This window comes from Geotrypetes seraphini, chromosome 6 (assembly GCF_902459505.1).
Source record: "Geotrypetes seraphini chromosome 6, aGeoSer1.1, whole genome shotgun sequence".
In the NCBI taxonomy this organism is placed as follows: Eukaryota; Metazoa; Chordata; class Amphibia; order Gymnophiona; family Dermophiidae; genus Geotrypetes; species Geotrypetes seraphini.
The window spans coordinates 9,014,691-9,034,882 of NC_047089.1; the positions used below are offsets into that span (position 1 = coordinate 9,014,691).

Below are 20,192 nucleotides of genomic sequence, written 5' to 3' on the forward strand. Positions count from 1 at the left end.
ATTTGTCTACATTTTAAGAGGGTAATTCTATAACTGCTTGCCTAATTCAAGCCTGTAAAGAAATGTAAGTGCCTATAGAATAATTGTGTAAGTGACCAAAAGCATACGTGAAAAACAATTAGAGACATTTTCAGAAAGTAATTATGAGAATTAAAAAAACAGCACTCATTTATCTATTCGGATAGGGTGGAACAAATTCTAGAATTCCATTTTTATATTATCATAGTTGACAATATCATACATGGAAGAAATTAGCTGATTTCTTATCAAACCAATAATAATAGTCTCCTTTTTATTATTTTATTCTTCCAAACTGAAGATCCCTAAACTTTTTAGTCTTTCCTCATACGAGAGGCGTTCCATCCCGTTTACCATCTTAGTCGCTCTTCTTTGAACCTTTTCTAGCGCCACTATATCTTTCTTGAGATAAGGAGACCAGAATTGAACGCAATACTCCAGATGAGGTCGCACCATGGAGCGATACAGGGGCATTATGACATTCTTAGTCTTGTTAATCATCCCTTTTTTTAATAATTCCCAACATCCTGTTTGCTTGTTTGGCTGCCACCGCATTGGGCAGAAGGTTTCATCATATTGTCTATGATGACACCAAGATCTTTTTCTTGGGCACTAACCCCCAAGCTGGACCCTAGCATCCGGTAACTGTGATTCGGGTTATTCTTCCCAATGTGCATCACTTTGCATTTGTCCACATTGAATTTCACCTGCCACTTGGACACCCAGTCTTCCAATTTCCTAAGCTCTGTCTGCAATTTTTCACAGTCACCTCACTCGTCATTCCAATTTCCAGATCATTTATAAATAAGTTAAATAGCACTGATCCCAGTACAGATCCCTGTGGCACTCCATTGTTTACTCTCCTCCATTGAGAAAAATGTCCATTTAACCCTACCCTCTGTTTTCTATCCGATAACCAATTCCTAATCCACAACTGAACTTTGCCACCTATCCCATGACTCTAATTTTCTCAGAAGCTTCTCATGAAGAACTTTATCAAAAGCTTTCTGAAAATCTAGATACACTACATCAACTGGCTCACCTTTATCCACATGTTTATTCACACCTTCAAAGAAGTCAAGCAAACTAGTGAGATGCCAGAGACTGAGCTTGATGTACTGACTCAGGCAGTCTGTTCCAGGCATACGGTGCAACAAGATAGAAGGGACAGAGTCTGGAGTTGGCAGTTGACAGTAGAGGAGAAGGGTACAGACAAGAGAGATTTATCCAATGCACGGAGTTCCTGGGGAAGAGTATAAGGAGAGATAAGAGAGGAGAGATAATGAGGAGCTGCAGATTGAATGCATTTGTAAGTCAATAAGAGGAGCTTGAACTGTATGTGGAAGTGGATAGGAAGCCAATGAAGTGACTTGAGAAGAGAGGTAATATGAGCATAGCGACACTGGCAGAATTTTGAACGGATTTAAGGGGAGAGAGATGGTTTAGTGGAAGATCTGTGAGAAGCATCTTAAACCATTTCAACATCTGGTAAAAAATTTAATGGAGACCAGAAAATATAGGGTCCGATCTACATATGATGCCTTTGGTGCTACCTCACAAACTTCAGCAGTGTCCATCGCAACGCTTGGCTCAGAATTTCTGATTTAGAAACCTCAGTACAGGTTTGCCTCTCTAACATCCCATGCATAGGTGATGATCTCTTCGGAGACCACATTGAGGAGGATACAGAAAAAATTAAAAAGCATGATTGCATAATTGTATTTGAATATCTTTAGACACTCTTTTAGCTATCCTTCCAGGCATCAGTATAATCAGCCTTCTATTTCTTCACACAACAAAAGACAACAAAAATCTCAGTCTCAATCCCAATCCAAACAGGAACAGTCCTTTTGACTTCCTTCTAGACAGCATTGTCGGCATCTCACTATCTCTCCCTCCAGATCTTCCAATAGGAGGCAGAATTTACCACTTTTATCATCGTTGGACTCTCATAATAATGGACCAATTGGTTTTCCAGGTGGTGGCTCAGGGTTTTACCCGCCACTTGCTATAAAATCCTCCAAACCACTGTCCAAGAGACTCTCTTTTCAATTCTCACCAGAAGACCTTCCTTCACCAAGTGCTCTCAGTCCTTCTCCAGCTCAATGCAATAGATCAAGTTCCTCTGCAGGAGAGGGGTTGAGGGTTCTACTCCAAGTACAATACCAAAAAAGACCAGAGGTCTCTGTCCAATTCTGGACATTTACACTCTCAACAAATTTTTAATGAAGGAGAAATTTTGCACGGTCTCTCTAGGAACTGTTACCACTATTGGAAAAGAATGATTAGCTCTGCTGGTGAGACCTCATGTTCCCATCTTACCTGCCCACAGGAAATATCCCCACTTTCATGTGGGCTCTTGCCACTTCCAGTACAGTCTTATCCTTTGGCCTAGCATTAGCACCCAGAGTATTCACAAAATGTAGTATTGATATTGTAGGGTGACTTTCAAGGATTGTCCTGCAGATTCATCAAGGTACATATTTTGTTCATTATTTCTTAGTTAGGACTGTCCTATTTTTTTAAATGACATTCTTTTAATTTAATTATTTATTTTATTTTATGTTTTATTGTTAACCACTGAGATCTATTGTATGCTGTGCCGGTATATCAAATTGTAATAAACATAGTAGTTTGCTCTTTCAGGCTTCAGGTATTTCTTTATCTAGACAACTGGCTGATCAAGGCCTCATCATCGCAACAAGTTCAGCATGCCATCTGTTCCACAGTTCATCTATTAGAGCTCTTGGGATTTGCAATCACATCTCCAACCAACTCAAACCTTGGCGTTCATAGGAGCTCTTTTGGACATGATATAAAATCAAGCTTTTCTATCTCAACAGAGAGTCGACAATCTTATCCACCTGTGTCATAAAGTCTCCTCCCTTTCAAGCATTACTGCATGTCAGATGTTACGTCTTCTGGGTCACATGGTGTCGACTGTTCACATCACTCCTTTTGTACATCTACACCTCATGCCCCAATGAACTCTCTCCTCTTAGTGGACTCAAGCAACCGGGGGGGGGGGGGTTTTCAACCAATACAAGTGACCTCAGAACTCTGTCAGTCCCTTCAGTGGAGAATGCTTCAGATAGGTTAACCCTTTCAGGACCAAGGGACATATTTGTCCCATAACTTTAAAATCCTATAAATTTTGATTGGGATAGTCTACAGTTCTAAATTTGATATGTACGGATTCCATATGATACTGCCTTTATGTAAACAAACTGGTTCCGACATTCATTCATTAGCGTCGTTGCCAGATTGACGAGAAGATTCACTTGCCACACTGTCCATAAGCCAGAAGTGTGATTTTTTACAAAAAAAAATAATGATATTTCACAAAAAAAATCAATTTTTTGGCATCTGCAAGCCCTTTTTACCATAAAAATGTCGTCAAAACCACAAAAATTGGCCTACGATCCTTATGGTCCTGAAAGGGTTAAGGAGCTCACCTCAATGGTTTACATACCCAAGGTGTCTGGACTCATCACGAGAAAACTCTCCACATCAATCAGCCTGGAACTTTAAGCAATTCACAATGCCCTCCACACCTTTCAAGATCACCTGCAGAACCAGACAGTCCTCATCTGCAATGACAATCAGGTCAACATGTTCTACTTGAACAAGCAGGGAGGAGCAGGGTCTTGTCCAGTCTACCAGGAAGCAATTGAAATATGGTTCTGGGCAATTGCTCACAACATTCTACTCAAAGCAGCATATCTATCAGAGAAACAAAACATGTTAATGGGCAAACTAAGCAGACTTCTTCAACATCACGTCCACACGTCTCTCTTACGACAGATCTTCTTGCATTGGGGGACCCCCAAAGTAGAATTCTTTGCTTCCCCCAACAACTACAAACTTCCTCTCTTCTGCTGCAGACTATACCCCCAATCATCTGGAGTTCAACGCCTTTTTCCTGGACCAGAGAGACAAGTTTTTCTTTGCATTCCCTCTAGTCTACTGAAACCTCACCAAGATCAAGCCACCTTGATTCTCAATGCATCTCGGTGTCCATGCCAAACATGATTCCCTCTCCTACTGTGTTTGGGAACCCATCATGCTTCAGGTATTTCAAGCATTACTTACACAGAATATGGACTCTCTCCATCCCAATATCCATTCATTAGCACTCAAAGTATGATATCTGTCTCTGGGTGAGTAAACATTTTCACTTTATCTGCACTAGTGTCAGCCATTATTGATGCGTCTAGAGAACCTTCCACACAATGATGCTACCATTTCAAAGGGACCCACTTCACTCTCTGGTGTAATCTTCGCTTACTAGATCCAATCACTTGTCCACTGCTTTCTGTTTTGAATTATCTCCTTTCCCTTTCCAGTTACAAACTGAAAACTACTTCATATTATCAGTGCCTTACATGCACCATTAGACAAGAAACCATTATCTGTACATCCCTTGGTTTCCAGATTCATGAAGGGCTTCTATCAGATCAAGCCTAGGACCTCAGTAGTTCTCTCCATGCTCATGAAGTCTCCTTTTGAATCTCTCTTGACATCTTCCCTCAAACATCTAACTTGGAAAGCAGTCTTATATCTGCAAGCCAAGTCAGTGGACCTCATGCATTTATATCAGATCCACCCTACACAAAATTCTACCATGAAAAAGGTAGTTCTTCACACACATCCAAAATTCCTCCCGAAAGTCATCTCTGAATTTTGTCTTAACCAGTCCATTGTTCTACCTGTCTTCTTCCTGAGACCACATTCTCACCATGGCGAAGCAGCTCTTCACACATTGGACTGTAAATATGTACTAGCCTACTACTTGGATCGCATCAAGCCTCACAAAACTACCACTCAACTTTTTGTGTCATTCAAATTTAACAGATTGGAGCTCCCATCATTAAGAGAACCATTTCCACTTGGCTAGCGGACTGTATCTCCTTTGCATATGCTTTGGCTGGGCTGACACTTCAAGGACGTGCCACTACTCATAAGGTCCATGCTAGGGCGATTTCAGTAGCCCATCTTCATTCCACACCTATCAAAGACATCTGTAAAGCAGCCACCTGGACTGCAATTCATACCTTCACTTCCCATTACCATTTGGAGAATCATTCCAGATGGGATAGTCAGTTTGGCCAAACAGTTCTGCAAATTATATTCTCTTCTTAAATGCCAACTTCCCTCCAACCCTTTCGGTTTTGCTAGGCTCATGGTAGCTGACAATAACCCTCTTCTCAGAGGCATGATCCTGGCAGCTTGGGAGTCTCAGATGTGAGAATATCATGCCTGCTTTTTCTCAGAGGAAGCAAAAGTACTCACCTGTAACAGGTATTCTTCAAGAACAGCAAGCATATATTCTCACAACCCCCCCCCCCCACCCCACCCCCCACCTCCCCGGGTTTGCTTCTTAGCTTTCTTACTGAACTTCAGATTCTGCGAGCTGCCGTTGGGCAAGAAGGCACCAACACGCACGAGGTAGGGGGTGATCCTACAGATTTAAAGTGACAGTACACTTTTTGACTCTCCATGCTGGGTTCCATAGATGACCATCATTGACATGTGAGAATATATGTTGGCTGTCCTTGGAGAGCATCGGCTACAGATGAGTAACTTTGATGTGCTAGCTCTTACTCGAATTTCATGTCTGGTATGTTAGCTCCCCCACTACTGCTAATTAAGATAAGTGCTTAAGGCATAATATCAATCTTTAAAGATTTATAAATGAATTTTTTTGACCGATGAGGAGGTTTGCTACAATCTATCTGAATTGTACATGAAATAGGTGATTCAGATGTAGCCCTGAGGTCATAAGAAGAAGCGAAAATATAAAAGAATGAATGTTTGAAAACGACAAAGGAAATATTGAATGATATTTATTGAAGCAAGTTTGTAAGAAAAAAGATGGAAGAATGAATTGAACATAATAATGATTATTTATTGTGTGTGATGCATGAATTGAAGAATACTTTATACATGTATGCCCATAAATTAAAGAATTTTATAATCTATGGGTCATATTCTGTATATGAGACCAAAATAATTGGCGCCAGCAAGAGCAGTGCTTAATGCAATTCCATAAAACATGAACGAAGTTGGGCCCAGTTTATAGAATTACGCATAGCATCCATCTATGTCACTAACACTGAGGCGCTCCCATTTCGGCCGGTGAAAACCAGGCCTAAATGCGTGAACCTGACTTATGCATATATCGGACATGTTCTATAAGTTTTAGGAACACCCATGATCTGCCTGTGTTCCTCCCCTGGCCGTGCCCCCTTTTGAGATCTGCGTACTAGAATTTACCCGCACCTTTATAGAATATAAATTCTAATTAGTGCTAATTATTAAGTACCAATTGTCAGCACTAATTGTCTTGTTAAACAATTACGCTGCACACGCAAATTGGCAGATGTGAACAGATAAAGAATCGGGCCCTTTGTGTGTAAGTGCAGACTCTGCCCATGCTCCATCCATTTATGTGCCTTGAAACCTACAGGCATGCCATCGTGCTCGTGCAAGTGGCCACTTACATAGGTTTCCCCAGATCTGTCCTCTTTTTCAGGGCTCCGTCGGGCTTCGGGGTGGCTTTTTGATTTTTCTTCTTTTGTCCGGATTTTGGCGACGGCAAGAAGAAACACGCACAGAGCCACTCGGCAAATTTACGGAATACCACTTAGCTGCATGGCTACATGTTCACCCATATGTGGCACCTTATTCCCATATTATAGAAACATAGAAACATAGAAACATAGAAATAGACGGCAGATAAGGGCCCACGGCCCACCTAGTCTGCCCACCTTAATGTCCCTCCCCTACCTTTGCTCTGTGAATAGATCCCATGTGCCGATCCCATTTGGCCTTAAAATCAGGCACGCTGCTGGCCTCAATCACCTGTAGTGGAAGACTATTCCAGCGATCAACCACTCTTTCAGTGAAAAAGAATTTCCTGGTGTCACCTCGTAGTTTCCCGCCCCTGATTTTCAACGGATGCCCTCTTGTTGTCGTGGGACCCTTGAAAAAGAAGATATCTTCCTCCGCCTCGATGCGGCCCGTAAGATACTTGAACGTCTCGATCATGTCCCCCCTCTCTCTGCGCTCCTCGAGCGAGTATAGCTGTAATTTGTCAAGCCGTTTTTCGTATGGTAGATCCTTGAGTCCCGAGACCATCCGGGTGGCCATTCTTTGCACCGACTCCAGTCTCAGCACATCCTTGCGATAATGCGGCCTCCAGAATTGCACACAGTATTCCAGGTGGGGCCTCACCATGGATCTATACAATGGCATAATGACTTCCGCCTTACGACTGACGAAACCCCTTCGTATGTAGCCCATGATTTGTCTTGCCTTGGACGAAGCCTGCTCCACTTGATTGGCAGACTTCATGTCCTCACTGACGATTACCCCCAAGTCTCGTTCTGCTACCGTTTTTGCTAGGATCTCGCCATTAAGGGTATAAGACTTGCATGGATTCTGGCTGCCCAGGTGCATAACTTTGCATTTTTTGGCATTGAAGTTGAGTTGCCATGTCCTAGACACTTACCCACCTAAATGCCTTTATAAAATACCGCTTGGCACCATGATTTTTGCACTACTTTCGTGGCACCCCCTTGGGTGCCCTTTGCTAAATTGTCCCCATAGTGTGAATGAGGGGCGGGACATAGGCCTGGCTCCACTTACACACATAATTTACAGAACACTGTAAGTTGCACTTACAGACAGTGGCATGATAAGGGGAGGTGGACCGCCCTGAGCACCATCTTAGTGGGGGTGCCCCCCTGCCACGCTTGTGCCCTGCCTTCCCCGTCCTCACGTTCCTCTTTAAAATCTTCGCCAGCGCAAGCTGCTACTCCAGCCTGTTGCTCGCGCTGGCCTGGCTCCTTCTGAAATCAGTTCCGGGTCACGGGGCCAAGAAGTGATGTCAGAGGGAAAGCCACCACAAGCAGCAGGCTAGAGAAGATTTTAAGAGGTACGGGGTGGGAAGGGAGAGCACAGGGAGGGGGGGGGGGTTGGTGTGGAAGGAGAGGGGTGGATAGGAGAGTGTGGGGGGAGGCGCCACTGCCTCAAGTGCCTCCTACCCTGGCTACGCCACTGCTTACGGATGCTCACATCGACTTCTATGACTGGAGTAACTGCTCGCATTTAAATTGTAAACATGTATATTCCTGGTTTAGGTGCCTAATTTCCTTTATAGAATTGGCTCCTACCACATGCCTTCTGGTCACCTAATTCTAAGTTCCCTATTATACTGCAGAATTGCCCTTTATGAATAAGAAATGTCATTGTTCTTTTTTCTGTTATAACCAAATTGAAATTTAAATAGAAAACTTGCTTCCTAAAAATAATGTTAAATAAAGACACCAGGTTCCATATTCTCTCCTCCACTGCCCTACCCTTCATTCCTTGTGTAACACTATGGAGCCTACCCGCTGTCAGGCTTTATCTCAGAATCCTCTGTTTCCTTGTCATCAACTGGATGATTCCCAAAAATTGTGGGTTATGACCATCTACCAGCAGGTGGAGATAGAGAGCATTAAACTAAACTCTTGCCTTCTAGGATGGTATGCTCCTTGGGTAGTTAGTATATCTCTATCTCTAGCAGGTAATATACAGTCTCTCATGAGCTCCTAGTTTTATCTGGGTTAAAATTCCTGTTCTAGGTTTCCTGGTTCAGTGGAGCTAGGGGGTGCTTTGGCTCATCGGTGCCAGCTTTGGGGGTTACACCTGGTGATGTCAGGTCCCTACCCTACCCCATCCACTTCCCCTCCTGCCTTTCCTCCACTCTCCTTCTTCACGGGGGTTTTTAAAAGACAGCACAAAACAGGAGGTTAAAACAATTTTTCCTTCTAATCCTGTTGTGACAACTCTTATTAGAGAATTCCCTTCTGTTCATTGTCAGCATTTTGGATGTGTTTCTTTACACTGGATTTAGAGGTACATTTACTACATGATGGTAATTTTGACTTAATTCCCAAAGGAAGTCTAGTGATAAAACTCTGAGTCATTTTCAAGCTGTTACGTTTGAGGGTTTAAAAAGAATAGTCGATTCCTGATGTCCATCAGTCTCAGTTTTAGATCCATGTGCTTCTGTGTTATCTCTTAAGGGTGGGTTGTTTTTTGTGTTTTGTTTTTTTAAATCAATTATGCCTTTAATAAACTGTTGTTGTTAACCTATCTTTGTCTCCATGAAATGGCACCAAAATATCTGATTGAATGTATATCTGTACGCATACCATCTCGAAGGTACATGGCTAGTCTGACATCGCCACTGAAACCCGGACCTTCCAATCAGCCCTCAGCCTACTCATGGGGATCACACTGCATTGTAATCAATCTTATTTTTGTTCCTCCCTGCCCTTCTCATACGCCCTGTGGAATGCCTGCTTTATCTTCAACGAACTTACCTGTACCCATGACCTCATTAACTCTAGAACACTCCACCTGTTAGCGCTAACTGAGACCTGGATCTGCTCCAAAGACTCTGCTCCAGCTGCTGCCCTATGTCATGGAGGGCACCTTTTCTCACATACACCTCACCCAGATGGTCATGGAAGCGATGCAGGACTCTTACTCTCACGATCTTGTAAATATCAACCCCTTCTTCTGCCTCAATCTCACTGTTTTCCTTTTTTTGAAGTCCACTCCATCCGACTATTCGCTCCTCTACCTCTCAGAGTAGCAGTCATTTACCAATTCTCTAATAAGTCCTTATCGTCCTTCCTCACTGACTTTGACTCCTAGCTCTCCTTTCTTGAACCCTCATCTCCCTCCCTCATCCTTGGCAACTTCAACATCCATGCCGATGACCCCTCTGACTCCTATATGTCCAAGCTTCTCACTTTAACATCCTCATACAATCTCCAGCTGTGCTCCACCACCCCTATGCACCAGAAGGGCCATTGCCATGACTTTGTCTTCTCCTTCAACTGCTCTACCACCAAATTCAGTACCTCGACTCTTCCTCTCTCTGACTATCATCTCCTAACCTTTACAACTCATCACCCTCCCCTCACCCCCAAACCCAATCAATCACTACCCATACATTTAAGAGACCTCAGGCTATTGACCCTGACATGCTTTCCATCACTGCCTCATCTCTCCTTTCAACTACTATGTCACACAAGTCTATCGATGAAGCTGTCCTCTCCTATAACTCCATTTTCTCTTCTGCTATTGATACTCTCGTTCCTCCCATTTCACATCCTGTATGACAGGCCGAACCCCAGCCCTGGCTGACTCCCAACATCCATGACCTGCACTTATGTGCCCGAGCTGCTTAACCTCTTTGGCTTAAATCCCGCACATGTGCTGACTTCATACACTTCAGATTCATGCTGATGTCCTTCCAATCTACCCTCTCACTTGCCAAACAAGGATACTACAACCATTTAACTAACTCTCTTAGTGCCAACCCTTGCTGTCTCTTTGCCACACTCAACTCTCTACTCAAAGTACCACCTCCTATCTCCAGATGATGGCAAAGTTCTTCTAAGACAAGATTCACAAAATCCATCCCTTCCAGCTGTCCACTCTGCCAACCTCCCTTCAACCTCTGCCACCTTTTCCTCCTTTTCTGAAGTCACTGAAGAGAAAACTGCTTACCTTCTCTGCTCCTCCAAACCCACCACCTGTTCCTCTGATCCGTTTCCCACATGCCTATTCGGAGCTATCACTCCCACTGTTATCCCTCCCATCTGTCACATCCTCAACCTTATTACTCTCCACTGCGACAGTTCCTGATGTCTTCAAACATGCCGTAGTTACACCTCTCCTCAAAAAACTCACTAGATCCTGCATACCCCTCCAACTATTGCCCACCTCCCTTGCTATCCAAGCTACTGAAACATGCTGTTCACCGCCACTGCCTGAACTTCCATTCTCCTCAAGATATTCTTCACCCATTTCAATTGGGCTTTCGCCTTCTCCATTCTATGGAAACTGCCCTTGCTAAAGTCTCTAATGACCTGTTCATGGCCAGATCCAATGGCCTCTACTCTATCCTCAACCTTCTTGATCTATCTGCTGCCTTTGATACTGTTGATCACCACCTACTCCTCGATACGCTGTGATTCCAGTTCTCTCCTGGTTTGCTTCCTCTCTCTCCCATCGTATTTTCAGTGTATGTAATGGTGGATCCTCCTCCGCTGCTATCTCACTGTCTAAGGCTAAGAGCTAAGGCTCTGTCTTGGGCCCTCTCCTCTTCTCCACATATATTCACTCTCTCAGTACTCTGATCTCCTCTCATGGTTTTCAATATTACCTCTATGCTGATGACTTCCAAATCTACCTCTCCATACAGGAATTCAAGCCCATGTCTCTACCTGCCTGTCTGACATTGGTGCTTGGATGTCTTGCTGACATCTAAAACTGAATATGGCTAAAACTGAATGCCTTATCTTTCTGCCTAAACCCACCCCCCTCCCACTGTTCTCTATTTCTGTGGATAATACTCTCATCTTACCTGTCTTGTCTGCTCACAACCTCGGGGTAATCTTTGCCTTCCCTCTCTTTCTCCATTCAGACCCAACAAACGGCTAAAACCTGTCACCTCCTCCTCTATAATATTACAAAAATCCGACCTCTCCTCTCTGAGCAGACTGCCAAAACCCTTATCCACACTCTTATCACCTCTCGCTTAGACTACTGCAACAAACATCTCTCAGGTCTTCTATTCAACCATCTCTCTCCCCTTCAATCCATTCAGATTGAATGCTACTGCATGACTCATATTCTGCGAGAGCCACCACACTCACATCACCCCTCTCCTCATTACTTCATTGGCTTCCCATCCATTTCTGAATACTGTTCACTCTGTAGTCCCACAGTATCTCTCCTCATTTATCTCTCCCTATGCTCCGTTCATCAAGTAAGTCCTTCTTATCTGTACCCTTTTCCTCCACCGCCAACTCCAGACTCCGTCCCTTCTTTCTTGCCATGCCATATGCCTGGAACAGGCTGGCAGAGTCATTGCATCAGGCTCCATCTCTAGCAGTATTCAAATCCAAGCTTTGCCCACTTTTATGAAGCTGTTTTCAACTTTCATTCAGTTACCTTTACCCATTATATCATTCCTTCTGCTAGAAACACCCCCAACCCTGAGATGTCCTATCTGTCTGCCCAAATTAGATTGTAAGCTCTTCTGAGCAGGGACTGTCTATTGAATGTACAGCGCTGCATATGCTTTTCAGCGCTAGAGAAAAATAGTAGTAGTAATTTATAGAGTGGTGACATAGTTCTCTTTGCATACTTTTGCCAGACATTATAGCATCAATATTGCAGCATGATCTGATTCTTCTATTGGAGCATCAGTTCTTTCCACGAGTGTTTCAGAGTTCCGCACAGTTTAAGGACTGCTTTGCTACATCCCACAAGTTTATGTATTCATCTGCTGTTGATGGCAGGAAAGAAAAATGATGTCTTACTTGCTAATTTTCTTTCCTTTAGTCACAACAGATGAATCCAGAATCCTTCCTCTTTTTTTTTGTTCAGTACTCGAGTCAATATTTCATTGTTATTTCTCTGACTGGAGTTGTTTCGACGGGTTTTAAAATTCTGTTATTCTGTGGTTATTTATTTATTCAATTTTCTATACCATTCTCCCAGTTTATATGAGTTTATTCAGGTACTCAAGCATTTTTCCCTGTCTGTCCTGGCAGGTTCACAATCTATCTAATTATCTATCTAAGTCTAATTATCATTTCTGTTTTGTGATGAGACATAATAACTGACCAACGAGCATACCATCCTAAGAGACAGAGTTCAGTTTAGTGCTCTGTACCCCCACCTGCTGGTGCATGGTCATAACCCACAAGTTTCTGGATTCATCTGCTGTGATTCAAGGAAAGAAAATTATCAGGTAAGACATGATTTTTCTGTTTATGCCATGATTTCTTAAATTATGTTTACTATTTGGGCTCCACCTATATCTCTGGGATGCTGTTTCCACATGCTGTTTCCAGCTGTTTCCACATGCTTTTTTGGAACAGTATTTCAAGTTTTTCAAGTTCAAGTTTCAAGTTTAATAATTGTTTTGATTAATCGCTTAATCATATTTCTAAGCGATGAACAAATTAAAATTACAATTTATGGGAAACAATACATTACAGAACAATACATAATAACATTCGAAATTAAAAATTTCCTTATGTTATTCCTGGATCTACCCACTTTGATCCTCATATCATGACCAGGGTCCCTATTATATTGTGGCAGCAACAAATCATGAAAATCACCGAAATTTGGAGCATCTGGCGATAAAAGGCAAAAATCGAAACTACAGCCTAAAACTGCAAAATCCCCTTCACAGCCCCAAGAACAGCGGAGGCTAATCCTTGTAGCAGCATTGGGAAAATGTCTTGGTATCCCAGAGAGAAAAGGATCTGAGCTAAAGGTTTCGCCTAAGAAAAGAACCCAGGGACTGGAGGCTTCATATTTCTTACCACCACATACAATAGAAGATCAAGTGGCTGATGCTGAGGATTCATCTTCTGTCCCTGAACTTCCACCCGAAAAGAAACTTCTGGGAAGCAAACTGAGCACCTCAAATCTATCCTCAACACAAACACTGCCGCTACTACCATCAGCTGAAATGAAAGAATTCCCTGGAGCTGTCTTTCGACAGAAGAGTAAAATAGCATTGGTGAGTGCAGAGGCTGGTGGGGTTCTGTACATGGAATGAGTGTATTTCTTTAAGTATATTATGGGGCTGCAGGATTCTGTGGTTTGGGGGTTGGTGGGATACTATGTGTGTACAAGCAAAAGGTCCACAGAAATAAAAATCTGATAAAAGCAAAAACACTGCGGAGAAGATGATCTTCAAGATGCAGGCTTTATTAAAAGTTCAATCCGATAATCCACAAAAAGAAATACCTAGAACCCAAAACGTTGGGGACTGTTGACCCAACACGGTCTGAGTTTCGACAAAACTGTCTTCCTCAGGGGTCCTATAAATGACAATATGATAAATGGATCGAATTTAGGGTACAGTCCATTTATCATGTGATCCCTCCAGGACCTGAAAAAAACCTGCTGTACCTGAATGTACACTGCTTCAATATAGGGTTACCAGAGGTCCTGATTTCCCCAGAAATGTCCTCCTTTTCGAGGACATGTCTGGGGGTCCAGACAGCTTTTCAAAACCCGGCACTTTGTCCGGGTTTTGAAAAGCTTCCTGTAAAAATCGGGTTGTGGAGGGAGCATCCGCCCATGAGCGGATGCAACTTGGCGATGTCACGTGACATCGCGGCGTCTGTGCATGGGCGGATGCCATCTGGGGGCAGAATGGGACCTGACCCAGTCGGAACGGGGCAGGCCTGTGGGCGTGGCCATGGGTCCGGTATTTCCTTCGGGAACCCTACTTCAACCCTACTTCAATGGACTTCAGGCTTGCAGCCCTTATACAGTGGTGCCTCGCATAACGAACGCCTCGCACAGCGAACGCTGCGCACAACGAACTTCATGTCTTGCTTCCTACAACGAACTTCGTTTCACACAACGAAGTCGCCCGAGCTGCATCCTTCCGCGCAGGCACTGCGCTTAACTGCCCTCTCTCCGCCTGGCTCCCTGTGCAGTGGCGGACCGTCGGCTCGCAGGGGCCCGGCGCCTACTGCTGATGCGTGGGGGGGGCGGAGCTACTCTCGCCGCTTCCCCGATGCTAGAAAAAAAAAACAAACGAACAGTTAAGTCCCAGTTTTTGCCGCTGAGACTGCCCTCTCTCACTGTAAAATTAGACTCTACTTAGTCCGTCTTTAAATTTAAAAAATGTGTGTTGTTTTAAAAAACAATTATGTTGTTAGATGTATCTAAATAAAAATAATAACAAAATATTTATCTTTTTTTATGTCATCTTAGCATATTTTATGCTACAGAACAAATTATTTTTTTTAACATGTATTGTTATGGGAAAACGCGTTTCACATAACGAACTTTTCGCATAACAAACTTGCTCCTGGAACCAATTAAGTTCGTTGTGTGAGGCACCACTGTACCTGCTGTAACATAGTGAATCTCCCCCCCCAACCCCCCCAATGTAGGTACAGCAGGTATTTTTCTGTTTTCAGAAGACTAAGAATTATTTTAAGTAGGGTTGCCAGATATTCCAATCGGAAAATCCAGACCCTCTAGACCTGCCTCCAGGCCCACCCAGTTCTGCCCAGCCACGCCCTAGCCCTGCCCCTTGCGGCCTGCTCTTGTCCGCAAATGGCTTCTTCCTCCGTGCCCAACGCGATTTGAGGAGGCTTTTCAAAACACGGACAAAGTGCCTGGTTTTGAAAATCCATCCAGACCCCCAGACAGGTCCTCAAAAGGAGGACATGTTCGGGGAAATCCAGACGTCTCGTAACCCTAATTGTAAGAAAATGAGTTTTTTTTTTGGCTCCTCTCTTGACGCTTGCCCAATCTATAGGGTTTACTACATTTGCATATGCTGATGATATTCAATTGGTTCATCCAATAGACCTTAATGACCTGTTATCAATCAACCAAAAACTTACAAAAATTCATGATTGGCTCATTGCTAATATGTTAGCCCTAAATGTCAGCAAAACTAAGGTTATGATCTTCCCAGTAAAAGCCAATCTCAATTTCAATTTCAACTACTCCTCTGCAAATAGGTCCCACCCTCAAACTTCTAGGTGTCATGTTTGATACAAAACTAACATATCATAACCAAATTAGTACAGTAATTCGTAGCTGTTTTTAAAGATTGTAAATGTTACTTAACTCTCAATCCATTAATATCTTAATTCATTGATAATTTCTCACCTAGACTACTGTAATTCCCTCTATAAAGGAATAACACAAAAAGAACTTAGGCGCCTGCAGAATCTAATATAGCGCACTTCCTATGCGTGCGTCCGTTTTTCGTGAGCTGTAGCTAGAAAGTGCGCATGCGCGGCTTACAGTCTGGCGTTCCCTGCTCTCCACCTGCGGAGCGGCGGCTGCCGGCCGCTAGCACCCCCTGCCCTCTCCGTCGCCTGGCTCCCTTGCTGGGGTTTTTCGCAGTGGCGGCTCCTCTTGCATCCGGCCCTGTGTACTTACCTGCCAAACAATTTCTGCCGTTGCCGAAATTTTCCCCACCGTTCCTTCCCTTCCTCCATCAGGTACAGTTCAGCTCCGCCTATGTTAAAAGGAGCAGCTTTGAAATTGGAGTCCTGCCGCCACCGTAACACGTTCCCTCTGCCGCGGGCCCATATGTCAGAGAAGGGGCGGGACCAAGGCAGAGGGGAAAGTGCTACGGCAGTGGCAGGGCTCCGATTTCGACCCGGCTCCTTTTAACATTGGTGGAGCTGCACTGCACCTGATGCAGGGAGGGAAGGAAAGGTGGTTGTGCGCTGTTGAGCCCCTCTTTGCCCTCAGACCCTCTCCTAACTCACTATCTGCGCATTGTGGATGCTCCCTCCTGTCTCAGACCACTGGGGGGAGGTGCCTGTCTTCAGCTGCCGGGATGGAAGGAGGGAAGAAGAAGGGGCCCTGGCAAGCGAGTTATCAAAAGCCAACCATAGCCTGGGACCCCTACATGATATGAATAATGACCAGACAACAAAAGGTAAGAAAAATAATTTTATTTTCTGTTTTGTGATTACAATATGTCAGATTTGAAATGTGTCTTGAGGGGGAGGGGCTGCCACTGCGAAGGGCTTTGGTGGGGGAGCCAGCCAGACCGCGAGTGTGGGGCCGTTGTAAGCGCGGATTGGTCAAGGAGCCGCCCGCAAACAGCTTTGCGCTGGGGGGGAAGACAGAAGGGGCCATGGAGAGACAGGGAGAGGGTTAGGGGGGAGGGGTGTGCTGGGGGGGAGACAGAAGGGGCCATGGAGAGATAGGGAAAGGGGGCTGCTATGGGGGGAGGGGTGCTGGGGACAGACAGCTTTGCTCTGGGGGGGAAGACAGAAGAGGGCCATGGAGAGACATTTGGGGGGGAGGTGGGTGCTGGGGGCAGACAGCTTTGCTCGGGGGGAGGGGGAGACAGAAGGATACAGACAGCGGCCAATGAGAGAGAGATAAAGAAACACAGACAGACAGACACATCTATTCTAGCACCCGTTAATGTAACGGGCTTAAAGACTAGTAATAATAATAATAACTTTATTTTTCTATACCGCCATAGTCAGATGACTTCTAGGCAGTTCACATCGAAAGAAGGCTGGATATTCAGAGAATTACAAATGTATGCAGGGGAATGTTACAGAAGAAAAGGGTAGTAAGGGGAGGAAAAGTATATTTAAGGCCAAAAAAATATGACCACATCACGCCTCTATTTATCAAGGCCCACTGGCTTCCTATAGAACTTAGGATAGCATACAAAATCCTTCTGTTAACGTTTAAAACCTGTTCTTCCAAGACCCCTGATATCTTGAATAGAGTACTGATTCCTCATGATCCCCAAAGAACCCTCCGCTCCATTTCCCAAAACCTTCTCGCTGTACCTTCCCAGAGACATATTAATACAATGCGACAGTACATTTTTTTCAATTACCGCTCCCACTTTGTGGAACGCCGCTCCAAAGTATTTAAGAGAAGACATGACTATTTCGGACTTCAAGTCTAAACTCAAAACCTATCTATTCAAGGACGCTTTTAACGTTTAACCGTCCTATTAAGGATGATCTCTTTCTCTTTGAACCTTATTGATTCATGTGATATCTGCTCCCTTCCTATTGTCCGTTCCACTTGTTCTTTCTCTATAAATAATGTAGTTCTACTGCCTCCCTTCTGTACCAGGCTACTCTTGAGTCTATCCCCCCCCCTTATAGAATACCACTTGACACTATGAGTTCTATAGGATTAGGTGACACATTGACGAAATGGGTTGGGAACTGGCTTGGAGGTAGGCTTCAAAGGGTGGTGGTGAACGGCACACCCTCTGAAATGACGGAGGTGATCAGTGGAGTGCCTCAGGGCTCGGTCTTGGGCCCAATCCTATTCAACATCTTTATAAGGGACTTGGCAGAAGGGCTTAGGGGTAAAATAACATTATTCGCCGATGACGCCAAACTAAGTAATGTAGTGGGCAAATGCACAATAGATGACGTTTCAATGCCCGACAACATGATGCACGACCTACTCCTCCTGGAGCGCTGGTCTAGGTCCTGGCAACTCAGCTTCAATGCCAAAAAATGCAAAGTTATGCACCTGGGCAGCCAAAATCCATGCAAGACTTACACCCTAAATGGCGAGATCCTTACAAGAACTGAAGCAGAACGTGACCTAGGGGTGATCGTCAGTGAGGACATGAAGGCTGCCAATCAAGTGGAGCAAGCTTCATCCAAAGCAAGACAAGTCATAGGTTGCATACGCAGGGGTTTCGTCAGCCGAAAGCCAGAAGTCATTATGCCATTGTATAGATCCATGGTGAGGCCCCATCTGGAATACTGTGTGCAATTCTGGAGACCGCATTATCGCAAGGATGTGCTGAGACTGGAGTCGGTTCAGAGAATGGCCACTCGGATGGTCTCAGGACTCAAGGATCTCCCATATGAGGAACGGTTAAACAAATTGCAGCTATACTCACTCGAGGAGCGCAGAGAGAGGGGGGACATGATCGAGACGTTCAAGTATCTCTCGGGCCGCATAGAGACGGAGGAAGATATCTTCCTTTTCAAGGGTCCCACGACAACAAGAGGGCATCCGTGGAAAATTAGGGGAGGGAAACTACGAGCTGACACCAGGAAATTCTTTTTCACAGAAAGGGTGGTTGATCGCTGGAATAGTCTTCCACTACATGTGATCGAGGCCAGCAGCGTGCCTGATTTTAAGGCCAGATGGGATCGTCACGTGGGATCTATTCACAGGGCAAAGGAAGAGGAGGGATCTATTCACAGGGCAATGGTAGGGGAGGGACATTAGGGTGGGCAGACTGGATGGGCCTTGGCCCTTATCTGCCGTCTATTTCTATGTTTCTATGTTTCCTATGCCCCCCCCCCTTATTCCAAAACTTCCTTTCAATTAAAAGTTACTTGCCTCCTGTACATTTAATTTGTACTATATTTGATGATGGTAGGGTTACTAGACATCCAGATTTACCTGGAAACCTTTTCAAAACCCAGCACTTTGTCTAGGTTTTGAAAAGCTTCCAGCTTGGGACCGTGTCCAGAGGTCATCAGCGCATGCACGGATGCAATGCGGCAACATCACGTACATGCGCACATGCGTGTGAAGTCATCGCATCATACCCGTGCATGCACAGATGCCCTTCAGACGCGGCTCCGAGCATGAGAACAGGTTGAGGGATCTGAGCTGGGGGGGCAAGAATGGGCCGTGACTTGGGTGGAGCAGGGCGGGGCTGGTAGAACTAGGTGGGCCTGGGGGGCGGGGCCATGGGTCCAGATTTTACTATCGTAAAATCTGGTAACCCTAGATGACGGGGACTGAAAGCTGGAACAGTCCCCATCAAATATGCTCAAAATTCACGATGGTGCCTTTGTCTCTCAAGGTGTTTTTATGGAACGTGGAGGGATTTTCCTCACCGATGAAGCCAAAAAAATCCTCAAAATTTGCATAGACACAATGCCTCGGTGGCCATGTTTTGAAAAACCCATCTTGTTTCACAGGAGTATATCAAATTGCAATTTTGGTGGGTGGAGAACTACATTGAAACTCCTACTGTCTCTTGAAAAGTGAGAGTACTCATCTTGTTTCATAAAGGTTTAATGGTTGAAAAACTTCAAAGGGCCATTATGTGATTGTTCATGTTAAAGTTAATGGCTGTGAGCTAATAATTTGCGATTTATATGCACCTAATGTTTATGATAGATTCTTCAAGATGGAGGCTCCTCAAGGGGTTCCCACGTATTACCTCAGAAGCACTTCCTTCTTCCTGACCTTCAGCTACACTTGCCCCTCTACAAAGCTACATGCAGCGCTTCCAGCACACTACCAAAGCCGACCCAGAACCTTTCCCTCCCAACGTCAAAGCTGACATCAAAGGGAAGGCTTCTGGGGCAGCCTTTTGCAGTGTGCAGGAGCTGCTGCCCATGGCCCTGTGAAGAAGCAAGTGCGGCTGAATGCATGAAGAAGGAGGCCCACCTGGACGTCCCTGAAAGGAGAGAGGGGACATTAATGTGGGACAAAGGAAGGAAGGAGGGAAGGGAAAAGAGCGCATTGGTTCATGAGAAGGGTATGAACTTTGGACAAAGGCTGGAAGAAGAGAGGGGGCACAAACTCTGGACACAGAAGGGAGGGAGCGCGTTTGCACACAGAAGGAAGGG

General features: G+C 44.6%; 1 protein-coding gene across 6 annotated transcripts in view; it reads left to right on the forward strand.

The window, feature by feature from the left end:
• Nucleotides 1-20,192, forward strand: part of SLCO2B1 (solute carrier organic anion transporter family member 2B1) — a 139,056-nt gene that overhangs the window by 72,679 nt on the left and 46,185 nt on the right. For 5 of the 6 annotated variants that reach the window (XR_004539737.1, XM_033947387.1, XM_033947390.1 and 2 more), the window contains one exon: nucleotides 13,295-13,627. The exons of the other annotated variant lie outside the window; for it this stretch is intronic. Coding sequence is in view for 4 of the 5 variants with exons in the window: in XM_033947387.1 (XP_033803278.1) it covers nucleotides 13,295-13,627 (333 nt within the window). In the remaining variant the exon portion in view is untranslated. The remainder of the gene's footprint in view (nucleotides 1-13,294; nucleotides 13,628-20,192) is intronic. 6 annotated transcript variants of the gene reach the window in all.